The following is a 22,357-nucleotide window of genomic DNA, read 5'->3' on the forward strand; positions in this document are numbered from 1 at the left end:
CAGCTCAGGCAGGCTGTGTCTGCAGACACTGCAACAGTGCCACCAAGTGCAGGCAGTGAGCACCCTCAGGGACACTGCTCAGCATCACCGACACCAGCCAAGGGCTCCTCACTGGCTCAGGCAAGATCAACAAAGTTAGGCTTTCTTCTTTTATGTATTTGAATGGATTTTTGTTCTCCTTTTGAAATCCCATCCGAGTATCACATTTTCCTCTCTTCTATTTGTGTTTACAACTGGCTTTCTCATCTCATTTTTTAATTTAACTGCAGCAGTGTGAAATGCACATGGAATGCAGTGAATTTTATGCCATTCTTGTGCCCTCCCACAAGGAGGTCCTGTTGCCAAGACAGTCCTGTCACCCACTCCTGAACTGCTCCGTTAGAGGCTGATGGCTTCACAGCTCCAGAGGAACACAGCTGAACACAGGAGCCCATTTACTAATGGGGGAACAGACAGACCAAAGTTAGTAGAAAGAATTTCCAACATTTCAGTCTCAAACTTGAGAGAACAGAACTCCAAACAAACAAGAAAAAACCCACAATGGTTTATAATCCAGAATCCTAGAGTGCTTTGGGTTGGAAGGGACCTAAAAGATTATCTGGTTCCAATCCCCCTGCCATGGGCAGGGACACCTTCCACCAGCCCAGGTTGCTGCAAGCCCCAAACAAGCTGGCCTTGGACAATTCCAGGGATGGGGCAGCCACAGCTCCTCTGGGCACCCTGTGCCAGGGCCTCAGCATTTTCATGGTGAAGAATTTCTTCCAGCACCTAATATAAAACACCCTCTGTCAATTTAAAGCCTTTCCCACTGTGGAAAGTCCCTCTCCAGACCTCTTGTAGGTCCCCCCTGGGTTCTGGGAGGCTCCAGTAGTGTCTCTCCAGAGCTTCTCCTCAGCCTGAACAAGCCCAGCTCTCTCAGCCTGCCCTAACAGGAGAGGTGCTCAATTCTGCTGAGCATCTCTGCAGCCTCCTCTGGACTGAATCCCACAGCTCCACGTCCTCCTCATGCTGAGGGCCCCAGAGCTGAACACAGTGTGCCACAGGGGGTCTCACCAGCAACAGAACACTTATGGCTCTTGCTGCCACTAGAATGTGCAGCCTCAAATCATGTAGCCATGAACCAACACATTGAGCAGAGTAAGTACCAGGGAAGCTTGGGAGTCAAGGTCACAGCACAGCACAGAACAACCTACCCTTTCTAAAAACAAGATGAAACAATCCAAGTCACCAGTACAATCACCTGTTCTGTTCCTACAAATACCAGAAAGGATTCTGCTCCAGGCAGGCAGCTGCAGTGACACTATCAGTGTCAGGGCACAGCAGATCGATACCTCCTGCGTGTCCCCAATATTCAACACTGTGGTAACTCAGATTCTCACAACAGCTTTCTGGAGCTGTTCCAGGACATTTCTCTCCTGCCACACAGTCTCTTATCCCACTCAGATACCACTGGATTCTGTTGCATAGCAACTATTTCACCACTGCATATCAGGAAGTTCCACTTCCACATCTCATCCATTTCTTGCTATCATGTAATGAGAGCCACCACACATCCCCATCATGCCTCACACCCACCTCCTCACTCTCCCTGTCCCACTCAGGGGACCTGATCCCCTGATGCTGATGGCAAAAGCTGCTCTGCAGGGGATCTGCTCTGGCTCTGATGAAAGGAGTGTACAGCACAGATCATTTTAAGCCATTTAAGTTCTGCCTCCCAGAACAGAAGTCCCTTAGATGCAGAATACAGGCACAAACCTCTTCATGTAGAATGAGAAAGTTTACTTTTAAGATGAGAGGAGGGACAAACAAGAACACAGTGTAATACAAAAGATCCCCATACCCTTCCTTTAGTAAATGCCCTTCTAAGTAAGCACCCATTTCTTGCCAGGAAATGGGAGGGTCTTCCATGCCATAAAACTCCTGCCTCCCCTGTTTAGTATCAAAAGACATTAAATATGGCCATTCAAAACATCAAAGTATTTGTTAGAATTTCCTTTTAAAGAGTAACTTAAGGCTCAAAATGTAACTCCAGCAAGTAACTTGCTTTCAATTCACTGCTCTGTGTGATGACAGGTTTATCTGGGAACACACTTGAGCATGATAGCAGCTAAACACAAGGAACACTGCCACTGCAATAGATAGAAACAAGGCAGACAACAACTGTTGTGTTTCTGACTATATATAGTCAGTCAGCAATGGCAGTAAATACCAAACATTTCAGTTATGCCCATGCAACTGTTTGAGAACTGCAAGGCATCACACCTTCACATAAATGCAAAAACTCATCCTCCTAAGGATAACCTCAGACTTCAGTTCAGACTTGTACAGTAACATTTCACCACATGAACAGCATCACTGCTTGCCTTCAAACTGGTTAAATCTCAGAATCAGGACATGAATTTGAGACTGATATTTAGTGCCAGAAGCACTCAGGGTTGAACAATGCTCCTTACACTCTTTGCACAGGGCTCAGGGATTCCACAGAACATGGAATTAGAAGACAATCTTTTGAAATGCTGCACACACATGAAATCCCTCCATGAGAGTTTTTCAATTTACTTACTTTGGGGTTTACTACATTATTTTAGAATAAAACTCTGGACATATGTAGCCTCTAACAAAGCTTCACTAAATCAGATCAACAAAAATCATGGCAGTTCTTCAGTTACTAGGCCAGTGGATTTGTGGATGAGGCATACAGTCCACCCATAAACCTTCCTGCTGACCCATTCAGCAGAGTTCCAGAAGATGTTATCAAGATGTGGGCAGGCCTTAAAAAGTACTTTCTTTTTAAGAAAAGAAAAATGCAGAGAACATCTATTTAAATTAGGCTCCAAGCCTATAAATCTTTGATAAAACTTTGCAGATGTCAAAGGAAGCAGACACTGTATTTATCCAGGTAACATTATAGTAACACCTCTTTTCAGAGGTCACTTACAGAATCCAACTGAATTTGAGACTCCAAAATCTCATCTACTGACAGTGCCAAGAGCAAGCTGTAGTCAGTGAAGCCATATCCATGCCATCATGATTTCTGAAGGCCATGAATTACACACAGATGAATTAGATACACCAAACATTACCCCCACTCCTAATTTTTATCCCACCCATTTGCTCCTTTATTCCCCAATGCATTACTGTAAATAGGAATATCAGAAGCAGACTGAAAAAAGTCAATAATTCCCTTAAAAGAATCCCCAGGTTAATGAGCTCCAAAAGTAATGAAGGATTTTTCACACTGGCAATTGACACTCAAAAGGAATAAGTGTTTAATGCTCATGATGCATCCCCAACTGAACAAGTTCAGCAGGTGACATAAGGTAAAACACAAGAGGAGGTGAAACAGAATTTATTCTTTCCAGATCTCAATGTGCAAATCTGAGTTTGGTTGATGTGAGTGAAATTATCTAAAGCATTTCTTCAGAATTCCATTACCCAGGAAATACAAGCTGTAGCCACGTGTACAAAAGTTTGTAATTAACTGAAGACTGCATTAATAAAAGTCCCTGCCAGTCAGCACAGTCACACAGGTAAATTTGCATGCTGTGCCATGCATGGCAGGCACCACATGCAGCCATGGCTGATGATGACCCACATCCCCTCAGAGACCTGAGGTCAGTAACAGCAGACGTTTAACAGCAGCACAGCGTGGCCTGAGGAACAGGCACTCCAGTTACACATGATGGGGCATACCACAAATTAAAAACAGCACACGGCTTCAAAGGTTAAAAATACCTGCAAAATTGAACAACTGCTACCTTTTTTACAATTGTTTCAACAATTTCTTAAAACTAACCTGAGCAGTTTGGCAAATCCTTGAAGGGATATTGGCTGCAAACACTCACTTCATCATTGCATAATGGCAGGTGATAACATGGACTTAACTTTCTTTTAAAATGTATGAGGTACATATAACCTACTTTATGTATTATTTATTTTTGTAGTTACCTCTGGTCTTGGCTGAGAATCAATAAGTAATAAAAAAAATATTTCACATTTTCAGTTTCTCTATGTATAAAAATCAATATAAAACTATATATTTCATTCTTACCTTGTGTTATCAGCCTGTAATGGATGGACTAACATTTTAAGAGTACTCCAAAATGAATGATTCTGCAAGAGCCTCAGCTGCTCAGTGTGACAGATAGCAGTGATACTTGCTGGTCATAAGGCTTTTAATCACAAAGGACCTCAAGGTATCTCAGACACCATCTGCATAGATCAAACTCTAAACCACAGCCATCTCCACATTCAGAGGAAGCCAAAAGCAACTCATCACTGCCCTGAACAGCAGCAGAGACTCAGAAACCACCCCAGCTGCATGTGCAAGGTGAACAAATAAAATAAATGTCAATTTAAAGAAAAGCCTGACTAAGTTCCATCTTTAGTTAGGGCAGGATGATATAATTAAAACATAAATGAACTTTAACTTGTGATCTCTGCAGGAACACATTAAGGATGTTGGTCGTGCCACTCATGGCCTTCGTGCTCACCCAAATATTCCCAGTTTCCATGGGGAAAAGTAAAACTCAAGAAAACAACAAAGAACCTGCAAGAAAATGGCTACAACATTCTCTGCAGATCACAAAAACTAGCCTAGTTCTGGGGATCAGGTTCAAAACTGAGAGATTAAGTCAGGAGGACACAGAATATGCCAAAACTCACCTGAGAGGAGCTGCTCTGTCAGCAGGGGATGACTCTCATGGTAGGTTAAAGGATCCATCCTCCTCCTACTCCCAAAACACACCTCCACACTGGACTATTGCACCTCCCCAAATGAAATCCTTACTAATGCACTAAAGAGGGAAGATTTAAGAGGCCTTAATCTGAGATTCAGGTAAACAGTTCTTTTCAAGAAGTTAAAATATACGTTAACTTTTTGTCGCCAACATTTTTTCATAAAAATCCTTTCTTTAGGATTTTTTCTCTTCTGGGAAGCTGAGGCCCCAGAAAGAGAACGTAAACAACAACTATCTGCTGCTGTGGAATGCAGCAGGTGCATCTGTGATTGGTCTTCTGTGAGTGTTTGGATTTACTGACCACTCACAGGAGAGCTTTCTTGCTTTCTGCCTGGACACAGAACTTTGTGGATTCCTATTCCTATTCTATTCGTAGCTTAGCAGCTTCTGAACTTTTCTCTCTATTCCTTTTAGTATAGTCATAATGTAACTTATATCATAAATTAATAAATCCAGCCTTCTGATCATGAAGCCAAGATTCTCGTCTCTCTCTCTCACCCTGAGGAACCCTTGCAAAGCCATGCAACAACTTTTAGTCATGCTTAACAGCCACTAAAATGATCAAGAGGCATCCTCTCCTCATGAAAAGAAAAACCACCTACATTCCAAACAACAAAACTTCCACTGATATATGTACTTTTTCCCAATGGGGCCCAGCTTGCACACTTTACCTCCTAATAGGTTGTTACAGGGCTTTGCAAGGTTCTTTCAGGATGAAGAGAGAGGCGAGAATCTTGATCTCATGATCAGAAGGCTGGATTTATTATTTTATGATATATATGTTACATTATGACTATGCTAATAGGAATAGAGAGAAAAGTTCAGAAGCTGCTAAGCTAAGAAAAGAATAGGAGTGAACAACAACAGAGCTCTCTCTGATCTGTCCCAGAGAGAGCTTGGTCTTTGATTGGCCCTTAATTGTAAACATGGAACATGGGCCAATCCCAGGTGCACCTGTTGCATTCCGCAGCAGCAGAGAACCATTGTTTACATTCCTCTTCTGGGGCCTCAGCTTCCCAGAAGGGAAAGGATTTCCCACAAAAGATGTCTGTGACAATAGGTGGTATCCCAGAATATGTAATGAGACAACTCCAAGTTGAGACATTTGCACATCTCAGCACATTTCCCACAGATCTCCTGGTGACACCAGCACGGTGACACCAGCCAGGCTGTGCCTGGATTGCTGGCCAGGTACTCACTCTCTGTGCGCACGTCGGCCAGCGCCGCGTGCAGCTCCTCCCTGAACACAGCTGCTTCCTTGGCAATCTTCTCTCCCTTGTCCAGCAGGTTCCACGTGGCCTCCTCCACTGAGGCAAGCAGGACACGAGCTCTTTTGGAACGGCCCTTCTTCTTACTAGAAGGATTCTGTGGACAGTTCACTAACGTTGTAACCTACATTTAAAAGGGACAAAAGAGACAATAATGGTTTAAGTTCTACAAGTGAATTTATATTGCTATTAAAGTAAAAAAATACATAATTATGAATAAGCTAAGAGATTCCCTCTGCTTTGGAGACAGGCAAGCTCAGCATAAATACCAAGAATAGGCAAAAGTACTGAATTCAATCTAATGCAATTTTACTCAGTATGCATCATCTTTGTGTTCCTCCTTCTGTAGGATCAAAGCAAAGTTAACAGAAATGTCACTATTATGTTCTATGAATCCTGATGCCAACTCGTGCCACTGCTTGTTTTAAAACCTGCTCGTAATAAAACAAAAAAATACCAGTGCTATCTGAGGAGGCTTCAGCAAGGCAGGAATCGTGGAACCATTAAGGCAGGAAAAGACTTCCAAAGGCACCAAGTCCAGCTGTCAAGCTAACATTGCCATGTGCACCCCTAAACCACATCCCAAAAACACCACACCCCAAAACCACCACAGCCACGTGCTTTCTGCATGCTTCCAGGGAGAGTGCCTCCACCGTGTCCCTCAGCAGCCTGTTCCACCACTGGACACGCCTTTCAGGGAAAGAATGTTTCTTAACATCCAACCTAAACTTTCCTTGGTGCAACCTGTGGCCATTTCCTCTTCTCCTAGCACTCATTACCTGGGAGAAGGGACCATCCAGCCACAGCCAGAAGGGTCCCTGAGCCTCCTGTCCTCCAGGCTGAGCCCTCTCAGCTGCTGCTCCTTTCCCCAGCTCTTGGCCCTCCCCTGGACAGGCTCCAGCACCTCCATGTCCTTCCTGTCCTGAGGGGCCCAAGAGTGAGCACAGGGCTCAAGGTGTGGCCTCACCATTGCACAGCCACTGCCCTGGTCCTGCTGGCCACACCACTTCTGATCCAGGCCAGGCTCCCACTGGCCTCCCTGGCCAGCTGCTATCAGCCTGTACCCACAGTTCTCTCTCCCCAGCAGCACTGGGTGTTCCCATACCTCCAGTGCAAGGCTTGCAAGGTGTCCCAGAACAAACACCCAAAATGAGTACAAACACCTTTCACAATGCTTTCTCTTCTCACCTGTGGCCACAGCTCAACGCCTCCAAATTCTTCAGTGTGCTCTCAACATTAATATTGCACATCAATTTGCTCAGAATTTATATTTACTGTAGCTTAGACCAAATTTTATTTTTACCAATGCACTTCAACACCCATAAAGAACTTGTTTTTATAGACCATCCCACTCCACATTCCTATCATCTGAATACAGCCTCCACACTCCAAGAGAATGTTTCTGAAAGACTATTCTCTAAGGCATTGCTTGAGCTGCCACACTAAGGAAAGACTCCAAAAACGTTTTTCTTAAGTGGTGGACAGATATTTTAAAGCACACCTTATTTTCATAAAGCTCACTGATCCTTTTTAATGCTCCTGTTCCCTGAACACAGATAGCACAGTGCTCCATGTGCCTTAGCTCACCTTCAGATCCCATCCATGAATTCATGCACTTGAGTGCTCTTCATGAATCACTGCTTGTACACACAACTGACAAATATCCTGTGGGTAACATTTCCATAAACACATCTACAAACACAAAAGCCCTGACCCTGGCACCATTCATGCAATTTAGGGGGGGAGAAGGACCATCCACTTGACATCAACTGCTTTGGCGTGCCACAAGGGAGAGAGCAGCATAAATAACTCTGCCTCACATTGTTAAAGAAGGCTTGGGTATTTTCCTGACTCTGGCTCAAAGGAAGAAAATGGAATTATTTACTGCACATAAATCAGCCAGCTGGTAGAGAATGCACTGGGAATAAAAATCTTTATCTTTTATTTTTACAAACACTTCAATGTCAGTTTTAGAACATTTAAGACAGTCTCAATGTCCATATTTTTAAGAATGAGTTACAGATTACAGGTTAATACTTCCAATAAGAAAGGCATAAAACACCATCAAAAATTAGAAGTGGCCTCAAAAAATCTATCAAATAGAAGGGTTTTTTAAAATTTTAAGTATTTAATCACTATTTCAGTAGAAAATAATGTATTCTACTTTGCATATTTTTACTGCAGTTTTTTTCAATGTTAAATATCATTCTACATACTGCTCATTGATATGTGGAGGAGGAAAGGAAGTAAAACAAATGAAAAAGTATAAAAAATAATTATTCCTGCAGGTGAAAACTCTTGACTGTAAGACTCGGCATCTTCAGCATCACTCTCAGGAAATACTGGAGGTGGCAACTGATCTCAAATACAACCCAAAATTTGTTAGATAGCTCTTTGCTCATGGAGATTATGGAAAACAGAAAAACTACTCTGACTTCTCTAACACAGAACCCCAAGGAGGAATGTAAAAACTTCATACAATCCTACCCAGAAAGAACTGAAGCACAGACTAACACAGTGTGCCATTGTTACCCTGCACAGAGATCCCCAGCCCTGGGAGGAACAACACAGCTGTGCTAAAGGCACAGTTGTGCTAAAGGAGTCTCTAAGCCATTTTCCAGGCCATGTGCCTCCACATTTACAGGGCTGCATCGTGCCACTGCTGCCTGGTATTGCCACTGGTTATCAGGGAAGGGTGGGTATTTGGTTATGCCAAAACTAAGTTTCTAGGAAACTCTGAAGCAGCTCTTCCAATGCTATATTCAGTTATTGGCAGCACTTTGAGACAATCTCTCAATACTGCAGTAGTTCAGGAAGCAATGTCTTGATACCTTGAGTATCATAGTATTTGGTTCACCTTTATTTTAATATAAAAAATATTTTTAAGCATCAATCATAAAACATTCTTTTTTGTTAACAATGTAGTTGAGTGTAACTCAATGTCAATCCCCAGACATTTAGGAAAACCAAGACAGGAACTCTGATCTAATGACAGCAGCAGAACCCCTGTCCACTGTTTCAAATCCAATGTATTTGTGTTATACACAAATAAACACTGGCTAATCCCACCCAGTGAGCAGAAGGTAAACTCAGCATATAGAACTAAGCCAACAGTGTGTGCTTTCCCTGTGAGCCAACATCTGTGGTGTGGATGACAGATACAAGCCTTCCAACTGGCCTGGTTTTCATCAGTGATCCAAGGGACTCCACAATGCAGGGATTTTCTACACACTGTGTCAGCTGAAGCATGCTAACTTTGGCAAGTACCTTCTTTGGTGTGCCACATGCACCGGCTGAGAACTAGACTGAGAAGCCTTCCTTCCACAACTAACATCCTCCAAACAGCTGGAATACAACAAAGGCCACAGACAGGGGGAAACACCCAGGGCAATTTAGGGACAGTGTTGTATTCCAAGGAGAGAGAAGCTGCCAGCTCAGAGAGGTTTTACACAGAACAGCTGCTGTACTACTTTCAGAGTTTACAGCAATCAGCACTGCCAATTCACATGGCAGGGAAGAGAGAGGGTTAATTCAGCAAGTGATCTGCAGCTATTGCCACAAGGACTTCCTAGGTACTGCCAGGCTGGCTCTGCCTCAGTATTTTCCTGTACTGATGCTGTTAATCCAATGGCTGCCCTCACACTGAGCATACCTGGCTAGGACAGACTTCAGAGAACCTCAAGCACTTCCATTGTTTCCTTCCTGCCACAGCAGTACAAGACTATTAAATAAATAAATTACAACAGGAATCTCAAAATAAAGTTAAATTGCATTCCAAGCAGCAGTTGCTAAAGTGAATCTGGCAAGAACATCATTTTTATTTGTGACTGGTCTCTTTCTAAGGACAGACTAATTTTCATTTATCACCCTTCCAGCCTTCCAATCACCTTTCATCAAGTATGAACTTTAATCCTTGTTCTTATACTTTTAACATTTTCTTTTGAAGGGTCCACTCAAAACATAAGTTTTCCTTCCACAGGTATGAAACAAGCAAAGCATTAGGCTTAAGAGAGGGAAAAGACAGTCAAAAAACTCTCTTAGAGCCAAAGCATTTCCAAGTGAACAGGCTCAAGCTTTTCAATGGTTGAGAAGAGCTGGGAGGGAAAAAAACACAAAGCTTAGATGGTTTCTTTGTTTTATTCTGGATCTGCACTTTCTTTGTTTTGTCAGGTTTCTTTGATCCTGCCAAACTCAAACCAAAATTTACTTTTCTTTACCCCTCTAAGAACACCCACAGTGCTGCAGCTGCCTCAGCACAGTCTGAGCTACTGGTCTATAGGAGGTTTTTAAATTCAAGTCTATCAAGACATCTATTCTTACTACTTTGAAACTAATTTTGTGACCATCCACATATCCTCAACAACTTCCACAAATCACTGACCTGTTAACTGAGGGTTTTCACACCATCAATCACATCCAGGCAAAAATAAATAAAGAAAGGCAGACAAAATGAGAGAGAGGCAGCTCAGTTAATAGTAGCTGGAAATAAAGTCATGATAGAAAAGAAAAGGTCACTTTCTGAGGAAAGTAACCTTCCAGACAGGAAAACTGAGTAAGAGAAGAAAATATTTAAAAAAAAAAATTGGGAGAGGCAAAGCTTCAAAGGGGAAAATACAACTTTCTTTTTAAAGAATTACTTACTTCACACATTGGAATTCCATTTGCAGTGTATTCTACATTTAAGCATCTCCAGGGTAACACTGTGCAAGAGACCAGCTAGAACATGCAGCATTTACTAGGACAGACTGGGGGCAAAGCTGGAAGTGACCAAATGAATGCCCAAACCTGGAAGGCAGAGCCCTGGGGAGCTCCTGAGCCAAGTGCAAGTGCAGAAGAGCTGTGGGTGTGACTCTCAGAATAATGTCTTCAGTCAAAAGTTCTTCAGCCTTTATTCCCTCCCTCTATGGTTATCCAGCTTACTTTGTGCAACTGTAAAATACCTGAATTATCAGTGGTTCCAGTAGTTTCTCCACTGTGAATGTCTGGATCTGCAGATTCCGAGGATCAATTTTCAGTTTAATGTTGGGCACTTTTGTTGACATTTCACCTGGGTACAAAACAAGAGAAGTGCAATAAGCCAATATTAACCATGACTACAAGCCTCACTGCCTTGTGTCAGAGCCCAGAGACCACCTATGTGAGTATACACTTGTTTCATAACAGAATCTGATCTCAAGAAATACAATTAACTTTCCCAATTCCCCATTTCTAAACCGTTAAAAAAATACACTGACACTCACATAATCTGTAAAATCATAGACTTAAAGTACATATAACTCCTTATGTTCACTCACAGATTAACTGACCACATGTTAAAAAAAAATTACAAAGATAATTCAATTAGAATACCTTTAAATAAAATCTTCTACTAGTCCAGAAAGGATCTTTGAAGCAAAAACATTAAATTCCATTACTGAATTTATCACAATGCTATGTGCACAATATGTTATCTTATTCCACGTGCCAAATTACAGGGGTTATATAATAAACACCTTAACAACAAAAAGCACATACAGCAGTCCTTAAAATTTGTGGAAATTAACAGCAGGAAAAGGGAAACATTTTGTTATTTTATACCCTGCAAAAACAAATATTTTTTAAGTGTCAAGACAGATTAAGTTGAGAAAGCCTATTACTGAAGTCAATAAAATGGAAGTAAAGCCAAGTAAGGTCTTTAAAGTGAATAAATCATTCATTAGGAACTTGGTGCAGAATCTACTGATGTGAATTAATAGTTTCCACCAGGTTCACTGGGCCATGGCTCAGGCCATTAGCCTGAAATGTGTGTGTGCCAACAAAGAATTACAACTGCTTTAGCTGGATTGCAACCCATTATTGTCCCAAAATAAAAGACACTTTAGATTTTGCAGTAACTCAACTTCTTACAAAACACAGCCTGGCAAAGCCTTTTTAGCCAATACAGACTTCAAATACACAAATAATGGGTATCTGTCCTTTTTAAGCAAGACTTATTCCAACCACTGCTGCTGCATAATGAAGTAATGAGGTACTGCAATTGTGCAGGCTGAAGAGATATATTGTCACCTTCCAGTGAACCTGGCAGTGATTTAATAAAACACAGTATGGGCTGTAAAATAAATAAAACACGTTCTGGGTTCCTGCAGCAAGGGGTGTAGAAATGCGGAGAGTTATCCACATTTCACTTACAAGCAAAGATAATATGAGCAATAATTAAAGAATTAAGGTATAAAGCAAATTAGAGTTTTGCCATTCTCATTAAAGGTTGCACAAGTGGCAACTTTTTCTTTAATTACAAACTATACTAGTGGCACAAATTCAGCTGCATCCAGGCAGGCAACAGCATATGGAATGAACTGATTTTGCAGTTTTAATTCTGAGCCAAAAGAGAAAGAAATCTGAGATAAGACTGACCAGAAAGAACCACTTATCCTTCCACAGATATGAATGGGAAGAGAACTCTAGAAATGTCAGAGCAAATTAACTGCCCATATTTTACACATTCAACATGTAGATACTTTCAAACAGAAACTCCTGAGCTGGTTTCCCTGTGCCCACCCCTTAACCAAAAACCTTTTCATTCAACAAGATCCTGTCCTCCAGCTTCACTGGGATTGCACCACACCACACCATTCCACACTCTGGGTAAGGTACATCCTTTTCTGCCACCTGCAATCCACTGGTTTTCTACATCTTTGGCCAATATTGCAACAAATGTGCTTTTTATTCACATTAGGAAAAATAATAAATATTGATGGTGTTGGTTACCAACCCTCATCTTTGATATTTTCACAAGTCTCCCAAAATATGGGCACTGACTGAAATCCATCACAACAGCTGCAAACAGATGGCAGGGATCCACAGTGCTGTGCATTTTTTCTGCTCAGACACACATCAGGGACAAGGGGACAGGTAAAGGATGGGAGCTGCCCTAAAGAAGCCACGAGCTGACTCAGGTTATTTTTCTGCAGATACACTCACACTTTAAACCTTGCAGTGGCTTCCCCACAATTCCTTCATTTCTATCAAGGGTGTCAGCACCTGCTTTACTCAAAATGGAGAAATTCAACTTTTCTGCTGCTTGCTCTCCATTCTCACAGCACTATCTCCTCTGCTACATGCTATCTGCAATCATCAGGTCTTTTCTAAATTTTGGCAGATGAGTATGTATGGTAATTAAAGTCAATTTCTGTTACTAAAGGACTACAGTGCTCCAGAATCCCACCACAGAGCACTCCCAAACTTGGAAAGTATTACCAATCCAACCCCATCTTTGCAGGTCAGAAAAAATGTGAATCCATGTGTCATGACTTTCCCTGCTCTGGGCTGTTCTGAGGTTTTTGCTTGATTGTTTGTTCCTTGCCCTTAGCACACTGTCCAACATCAGCATTTTTATCCTTTGCTTGAGCCCTGAGTTCAAAAGGCAGTTAAGCCAATAATAGCTTTTAGCCTTGAGTCGGGCCCAGAACGAGCCATCAGCTGAAAGTCAATTGCAAAAACTATTGTCTCTGAAAATTTCAATTATATTCTAAGATATAAATAACCCACTTAAGGGCTCACTTGCTGATTCCAGCAATATTTTTAGGTAAAATTCTAATGCTTCCTGAAACTTCCTTTTGTTTCTAAAAAGACAGAAACAGTTTTGCAAGCCAATGCAGCGAAAACCACAAGACCTTAAATTATTTTGATAATCTGACTACATATTTTTAGCTTACCAGGCTCTCCTTGCTGTTATATACCATATAAGCTAATCAATATTTCAATTGGGTTCTTTAATTATTTCTTTTTAACTAAGGATAAGAGGTGATAGAAAGAAAAATAAACAGCCAGTAAAGATCATCCTGGGATTTTCTCTGGCATTTCCACTTACTAAGTGAACCTCTGTCCTTCTACATCATATTCATTAAGATGACAAAACCTGATGTTTGCCTCAGGAAAAAAAGGGCAAATCAACACTCCACCTTCCTTTTTTCTTTTTTCTTTTTTTTTTTTAATGCATTTGTCTGCTGCAGCACAACATCCCCCTAAGTACAGCAGGGGCCCTGCCTGAGATATTTTGGCAGAAGGCAAATACCCTCACACTCAGTCAGATTAACCTCTACAGGAGGCAATCTCAGCCCTGCACACCAGCAGCTCTCACAACACTCAGGACGTTAAGCACGTGTTACAAGACACAGCTGTGTCCCACAACAGCCAGAAAACCAGCACACTCCTACCACATGCTACCAACCTCAGGATCATGGAAATTCTGTCTTTTCATCAGATGTCAGAACTATGGCGTCTGTTGGTGTAGTAAGAAAAACAGCCAAAGTCTATATCCCTCCAATGCAACGTGAACACAGCACCTGCAGCTTTTTTCAGAATCTATAAGTACCCTGTACACAGACAGAAACTACCAAGTGTCAGAAAGCAGAGCCAAAGCCATTCTGCATAAATTAGAAAGCCGGTACTTTAGAATCCACTTGCTGCCAGATTGTTAGAAAGCCAACAGTGCATCACCACTCACCTATGCTAGCAAACATACGGTCCAAAAGCAGCACTAAAGCACTGTCTGTGTAATTTCCTTGTGCTAGGGACTCCAGTGGCAGTGCCCTGGCTGCCTATGGGCTCCTGAGGCATCTGCAGGCACTGCCTGACAGGCTCCCAGTGTATTTCAGGGTGACTGACAGCACACAGGCTGGCAGGGGGATGGGCATCCTTAAAGCCGTACACTGAGCACGAGCCTGCCAACGAAGGTCGGGGCTGGAAAGGTTTTCAACAATTGGATGGCACAAGGCATGAAATTACTTACACTTGCAGTGATTGTTCCTGAATTTCCAGCACAGAACCGTTTTGCCATGCATGCTGACTGCGTGCCAACCTCAGTGTGGAGGCAGTGACTCGCTCTCAGCCTCCTGAGCTGGACAGCAAAGGGATTCACAAAGCTCTCACCCAGGGACTTGGCACCAAATTTGTTTTCTCTGTTGTTTTTTTTCTATTGTATGGTGCCCTACAATGACACACAATCTATTATCCTAGCAGTTTCAGAAAATGCAAAGGCCTATTGCCTTCTAAACAATGAAGAAAAGTTAAAGTAGTCAGGATTTGTATTTTTTACCAAGATATATATAGACAGGGCACCTGAGGATTTCCAAGATATGAAACATTGCTGAGAATATATAACAGAATTTTTTTATTATTTGTTCTTAATTTCAGTATTTCCTATACAGCTTTATTAGTTGTTACAACAGCACTCTGGGAATAAAACTTGTCAGCCTTTTTGCTACAGTCAGTACAGCAAGTACAGCAAGTGCAAATCAGACTTCATGGAAGCCACAAAAAAACAATTACTGCGTTTTCCTTTCATTCTCTAGCTGACACACAAAATAAGACACTCAGGATGCTAAAATCTTCTAGCTCAGGCAAAGAAAAGTCCAGGCTGTTGTACTGCAGAGCCCTCTTGTACTCTGCAGGCAGATCATGCTCTGGAATGGAGCAGGATCTCTGACACCTGGCCCACCTAACACCAGGTAAAGTCTGTAAAGCACCTGCTAAATTATTGAAATCTCCACACAAAGCTGACAGGCTACTCCATAACCATCTCAGCTTTCATCATTTCTTACCACTAGCAACAAGAAACATTACTAAGGCACAGACACCAAAAAGGGGAGCTGGAGAAGGTGGAAAGATTCAGATCCATTAATAACATTTATTCACTGAAAGCCCCTTTATTTAAACAAGCTTTGCATTTAGGTGAAGGTTGGCAATGAAGTAACTGGAAGATTTAACTGGAAGATTTTTTTAATGTTAGCCCCAAAAATTAAAACCAGAAAAACACAGCACTTCTTTTTTGCATTTCAATTCTGCCTATGTTTACTATCTCCCTAGAGCACTTTCTCAATCCACATCTGAAGAGCAGCTAAAATTCACAAGAAAATAAGATTTCCACCAAGTTCTTCAACACAGTTCTCAGCATAAATAATGTGATACATCAAACCTTACAGACAATCTAGCAAGAAAACAGCATAAGCCTAGTTCTTTGGAATATTGGAGAATCCCCATGGCAAGCAATGGTTTCTGATTAACCTAGTGGCATTAAAAGGTTTTATTAAGGTTTATGAAAAAAAAAAACAAAAACCAAAAAAACGTGAGGTGAGATACAGCATCACACCTGAACAAACTTGTCTCATGAATACTTTCCTATACCTAGTGAGATGAAAATTTAAGATTTTTCCCAGGTTTATAACATTCAGAACAAGCTCTCTTTTCCTTGTTTAGTAATCATGATTATTTTCCCTACAGTGCTGTGTGTCAAAGCACTGCTTCAAGCAGAGGTGCTGTTCCACTGTCACATCAGGAAACAGAATCCCAGAGCAGAAATGAATTACTCCAGATCAGAGAGAATGCCAGTGGCAGAGCCCTGGAATAAAACCACAACTGAAGCACCTTACCCTCACTTTCTTTAACTGAGGCCAAAAAGCAGGCTGAGGAGAGCAGAACATTTCCAGAACCAATTTACACTATAAACCTACAGAATCACCTCCGTTCCTTGCTCCTATGCCAGGGTTCCCCTGCCACTGGCATTGTCATTCCTGGGAAGGTCAGAAATCCTGTCCCTTACATGTCCTGTCAGCACCCCTCCTCTGGTGAATGCACACACCTCAGGCAGCTGCAGCACCAACAAATTCCAGATGTTCCAGCAGCAGTGGGAATCCACAGCCTGAGCAGCTGCACTTTGCTTTCTGCTGCCACCCTGGAGTGTTTCCCAACCAACAGCTACCCAAGAAACGTGCTACTGCCCTAAACCTGCAGCCACTGCAGGCAGCACCTTCCCACCGAAGTCTGACATGGAAACTGGGACCTGACACTACCAGCAAACCAAATCATCTCCCTCACCAGAGGAGTTCCACTGCATATGCACCACTGTGGGCGACAGCAGAATTAAAGTAATGCTGCTTAGGCCAGAAATACAAAAAAATTAATATTTGTTGAACCTATTTTAAATTCTTAAATAAAACCAGAAAATCCTTCCCCATGAGCCCCAGGGCTATTTTCACTGCAGGCAGTTTGAGGCCAGAGCAAGGACTCCTCCATTGAAGGGGCACACAGCTCTGCCAGGGATGGCTATCTGAGCCCCTAACGATAGGTTAAGGAGGTCTGGCTCCAAGCCCTCCCTTTTGTTATCACATTTGAAGTGCTCCTATCTGTGTTCAGAACCAGAGACCCGGCTCAAATAAAGTTCAAGTTCACCTTCCACTAAAAATAGGATATTGTTCAACTCATTGAAATAATAGACAATAACAGAAATTCCATGAGGTGCTAGTAAAAGATTTCAAATGTTATTTATTTTAAATACAGTTCCCCATTTCCCCTTACTGCTATTTGCTGACAGTTATCTATGACAACACTACACTCTGCTGTTTGGCCTTAAAAATGTGTCTCAGCTGCAAAGAGGTAAAAAGCCAGGGTTCCTTCTCTTTGGAGAGCTGATTTTGCCAAGAGATGTGGTTGTTTCCTACGCCAGGATGCTTCACCACCACGTACCATTTTATGTAACTAACTGATATAAATGTTATGAATGTTTGTATTATTTGTTTTGTCCAGTGACCTGAACAGTGCTTTAGCTTTCTAGAACAGTATTCTTCCTCTTCCCCACTGCTTACAGACATGCCCAACACAACCCCAAAGCCCCATCTGGCTGAAGTGCAGTCTTAAGAAAAAACAACCGAACTGTGTTCCAAGGTGAATTAATTTCCCAACATTCATCAATGGGTTTGAACCAGGATAAAACAGTAAGAGTTCACTATGGTTTCCTCCCAAATGCCTGTCACAAGGCAGTTCTTTGCTGCTGGTTATCTCTGGGCTTCCCTAGGTCTGAACACAGCTCTTGTCTTCAATTTTACCTAACAGAAAAGGGTTCTGAAATGTACACAATGTTACACTGAATATAACAGCTCTCCTTTGGCCCTCTCTTATAATAACTTTTTTTAAAATATTTTGGAATTTTTAAAAAGTGGTATAAAATTGTGCAGTAACTCATTATTTTCTCACTGAGGCGGGATAAACACACATTTACACAAACCTTCCTTCAATCAGGTGCAGCATCCAGCAAAGTACCAGGAGGCAAGCTAACCTTTCTTAAACAATAGCACCCATGCAACATTTTATTCTTCCTTTTCCAATATTCCAAAATGGCTTCTCATATTCGGAAAGTAGGCAAGCACACTGCACAACTTCAGCTACTGGCTTGAAGCGATAACAGACCACGACGATTAAAATATTTAGAATATTCAGAATTTTTTTTAATCATGTTTAAAAGTTTTTTGGTTGCCTTTTTTTTTTTTTTTTTTTTTGAAAGCTGGCCAAGAAACCCAGCCTTTTAATTTTTTTTTTTTTTTAACTTTTGGAGATATTGTCTTATCAAACAGCTCCAGTTCCATTTATAGCTTCATGTGCTTCTGCCACGGAGAGGAAAATTGCCCACGCTGTTGTTCAGTCTTACCTTTTGCAGCAGGACTCCAAGGAAGGGAGCAGCCAGGACAGCTCTGTGGAGGACTCGGCTGCCCCGGGGCAGTGACAGCGCGGCCGCCTGTCAGTCCCGGCTGGAAGGGACAGAGTGGGAGCGCAGCACGGCCCTGGGCTCCTCCCGAAATGGCAGCGCCTCTGCTGGAAGGGTCCCCCGGACACAGCCGAGCCCATCGCCAAGCGGGTCTTCACAGAGCTCCTGGAACCTGCAGCGACACCAGGGAAGGCAATTCCTCAGAAACCCGCGAGGTTTAGGCTGAATGTGAGAAGGGAAAGGGGAAGGAGGAAAGCAAAGTGTGGTTGTAAATCCACACTCAAATACAGATGCAACGTACCTCTCCTTCATGCACCTTCACAAAACACTCAGAACGCACTTCCAGATTGATAATCCCCCATTTTCCAAAGATTTGCCACCAAGGCAGACATTTGTAAATGGATATGAGTTAAGTTTTGCTAATCTGCTCACAGAGCAAATTAGATACAATACACATAGAACAAGAAAACCCTGCTAAAACTCCCAAAAGGCAGAGGCTGCTCTCAGATGTTTGCATCTGTTCTGCTGGAGACTGGAGGCCTCAGATCACTCAGTCTGAACATTTGCACAACGTCAGGCTGGATTTCCATTTTGGAAAATCTCAACCAAAGCACTGTGGCTGTTTGTGGTTGCTTAGAGGTAAAAAGGGCACAGACAGCCTCAGGCTGAGTAACCGGGCACTGCCTAACAGCACCGGGGAGACTCAACAAGGAATGAGGGGAAAAACACCCAAACCTAAGGAAGGAGCACATTGTGAGTACACAGAAGAGAGAAAGAAAAAAAAGAAATAAAAATACCTGAACATACATAATAGTACTGAAACAGTTGCAAGGAACAGGAAAAAAATCACATTTAAACCCTGTCATGCAATGGCCAACTGATTTCAAAAGTGTCTTCTGCACTTAGAGATGCAGAGAAGGAATGCAGCAAAAAGGATTATGGATGCAAAAGCATCAAATATTATTAATATAAACTAAGCAGACTTTCCTAGATTATATAATAATTTATTATGGAGAAATGTATGTGGTATTGCCATATTAAGCTTACAATTTTATTCATAACTACTTCCTCTCATGATCATATTTGAAGCTTAAACTCTGAAAAAATCCTTCTTTTCTCACCTGCAACTCATGAATTTAGAAGATATGAACAACAACAGACAGTTAAGAAAGCTGCTGGAGTAAGATTTAATTTTCTGAGTACTGTATTAAAACTGTATCATGCAGTGCAAGTATAAATCTCACCACTTGCAGTTAGTATTTCTCAGCATTCCTTAGCTCTCTCATTTACCTCATGAACATTATTTAAAAGTTAAGAACAAAACCACAGTTCACTTCACTGCAAAGGTCAATATAGATAAGTGGATTTATGTAAATAATCCCTATTGCGCTTTTCTAACCATCAGATCTTTGTAACTGCATCAGTGTTTTATTTATGAAGCAAATTGCTCTAGAGGTGAGCAGCAACCCTCTTTGTTTTGATAAACTCACTAAGAAGAGGTGTTAAAAATGCTCATTTTATTTGAAGTTTTTTGACCCATCATTTTGAGTTATCAAATGAGGAATGGGATTCAGCTGTTTAAGCAAACACCTAAAACATTTATATACTGTAGAATCCATCAGAAAAACCTCTTAGACACTCCAGGTATCCCACAGACTTCAACCACTTATCAAGGGCTGGATGTGGGGATGCTTTAAAAGGCTAAAAGTGTCTAAATCAGTGCTAGACACCAATGTTCAGACACCTCTCACAACTGCAGAGGAGCTGCTTCGAATTCTGGGCGCTTATTAAGAGGGATTGCTTCAAAAGCTGTGGTAACTTCATGGCAGCAGTCGGAATTAGCAGGGTTTGGATAAGGTTCTTGCCATCCCAATAAAAATAAGCACTATCTTACAAAAGACCCTGAAAGCATTTTCAGATGTTGCTGAGGCAGTTGCTGGCAAGGCTGAGAGGAGTGTTTGTACTAATACACCAAAAGTGGGGCAGCAGGGGCAACTGTGCTCATTTCCCTGGCAGAATGGACGAAAGCAGAAGCCACTATACTAAAAGAGGCATCCCAAAACCCCTGTAAAAAATATATTTTTGCCTACTTACATACTCATACCATTCATGCCACAGAAAGTCAGTGTGAAATGCTGAAAGTTCTGAGCAAAAGGCAGCCAGGTCCAGGATACACCAGAGTACCCAAAAACACCGGTCTGAGCCACATTCTCTCCTCAGTAAGGGGGGGGACATCCATATCCCTCTTTGGCCCGAAATCCTCCCTAGTTTCTACACTGAAGGCGCCGTCTGCCTCCTCAGTGTCCTGAATACACAGCACACCTGCTTTCCAACGCGCCCAGCTCCCTGCTTGCCTTCCCTTCGCCCCTTCCCCTCCCACAGGACAAGCGCTCTTCCTTCGTACCTGGAGCCGGCCATGGCAACCCACCCGGGCCAGGGCTGACCTGAGGGGAAAAGGGCGGAACCTGAGGGGATGGAGGGGGTCTGACCTGAGGGGAAAAGGGCGGAACCTGAGGGGATGGAGGGGGTCTGACCTGAGGGGAAAAGGGCGGGAACCTGAGGGGATGGAGGGGGTCTGACCTGAGGGGAAAAGGGCGGGAACCTGAGGGGGTGGAAGGGGTCTGACCTGAGGGGAAAAGGGCGGAACCTGAGGGGATGGAGGGGGTCTGACCTGAGGGGAAAAGGGCGGGAACCTGAGGGGGTGGAAGGGGTCTGACCTGAGGGGAAAAGGGCGGAACCTGAGGGGATGGAGGGGGTCTGACCTGAGGGGAAAAGGGCGGAACCTGAGGGGTGTGTCTGGTCTGGTCTGACCTGAGGGGAAAAGGGCGGAACCTGAGGGGATGGAGGGGGTCTGACGTGAGGGGATGGAAGGGGTCTGACCTGAGGGGAAAAGGGCGGAACCTGAGGGGTGTGTCTGGTCTGGTCTGACCTGAGGGGAAAAGGGCGGAACCTGAGGGGATGGAGGGGGTCTGACCTGAGGGGAAAAGGGCGGAACCTGAGGGGATGGAGGGGGTCTGACCTGAGGGGAAAAGGGCGGAACCTGAGGGGTGTGTCTGGTCTGGTCTGACCTGAGGGGAAAAGGGCGGAACCTGAGGGGATGGAGGGGGTCTGACGTGAGGGGATGGAAGGGGTCTGACCTGAGGGGAAAAGGGCGGGAACCTGAGGGGATGGAAGGGGTCTGACCTGAGGGGAAAAGGGCGGAACCTGAAGGGATGGAGGGGGTCTGACCTGAGGGGAAAAGGGCGGAACCTGAGGGGATGGAAGGGGTCTGACCTGAGGGGGAAAGGGCGGAACCTGAGGGGTGTGTCTGGTCTGGTCTGACCTGAGGGGACCCGACGGGTGGCGCTGACCTGAGGGGAGGGATCCTGAGCTGAGGGCGGAACAGCGCGGGGCTCTGGCCTGCGGGAGCCCGAGGGGGATCTCGGCCTCGGCTCCCCCTGTCCCTGACCCTGTCCCTGCTCCTGTCCCGCCGCTCTTCCTTCGCCCCGTGACGGTAATTAGCTCACAGAAGGAACCTGCGCACTAAGCCTATTTGTTAGGGTTGATTTAAAATCATTTTATGTCAGCGTTCACGTATCGTCCCTCCCGACGGACACTGTTTTTTCAGGTACTAGGTTGTTCCGGTCTCCCATGATTGCCCCTCCAGTTTGATTCACCAGACGAGGTTCTGCTTTTTTATCTTCTGCTATAAAACTTTGGGCAGGATTTCACAGCTGTGAATGAGAGCTAGACCTATTGACACACTGCACTTCTGGCAAACACATTTAAAATTAATCAAATAAAGTACCCATGAAAACAAAGCAAATTTTAAATCAAATCCAGTACTCATATCT

General features: G+C 43.1%; 1 protein-coding gene across 2 annotated transcripts in view; it reads right to left on the reverse strand.

Moving 5' to 3' along the window:
• The window catches only part of CTNNA3 (catenin alpha 3), a 416,298-nt gene extending 399,795 nt beyond the window's left edge, over window positions 1–16,503 (reverse strand). Inside the window, exons 1-3 of one of the 2 annotated variants that reach the window (XM_059476985.1) lie at window positions 16,417–16,503; window positions 10,948–11,054; window positions 5,939–6,131 (exon numbers count right to left, since the gene is read on the reverse strand). In XM_059476985.1, the coding sequence (XP_059332968.1) occupies window positions 5,939–6,131; window positions 10,948–11,049 (295 nt within the window). In that variant the 5' untranslated portion in view covers window positions 11,050–11,054; window positions 16,417–16,503. Of the gene's footprint in view, window positions 1–5,938; window positions 6,132–10,947; window positions 11,055–14,492; window positions 14,600–16,416 lie in introns of those variants that run through there. The other variant, XM_059476984.1, reaches the window with a different exon arrangement.
• Between the last annotated feature and the right edge of the window lie 5,854 nt (window positions 16,504–22,357).

Source organism: Ammospiza nelsoni, chromosome 8, assembly GCF_027579445.1.
Source record: "Ammospiza nelsoni isolate bAmmNel1 chromosome 8, bAmmNel1.pri, whole genome shotgun sequence".
NCBI lineage: Eukaryota > Metazoa > Chordata > Aves > Passeriformes > Passerellidae > Ammospiza > Ammospiza nelsoni.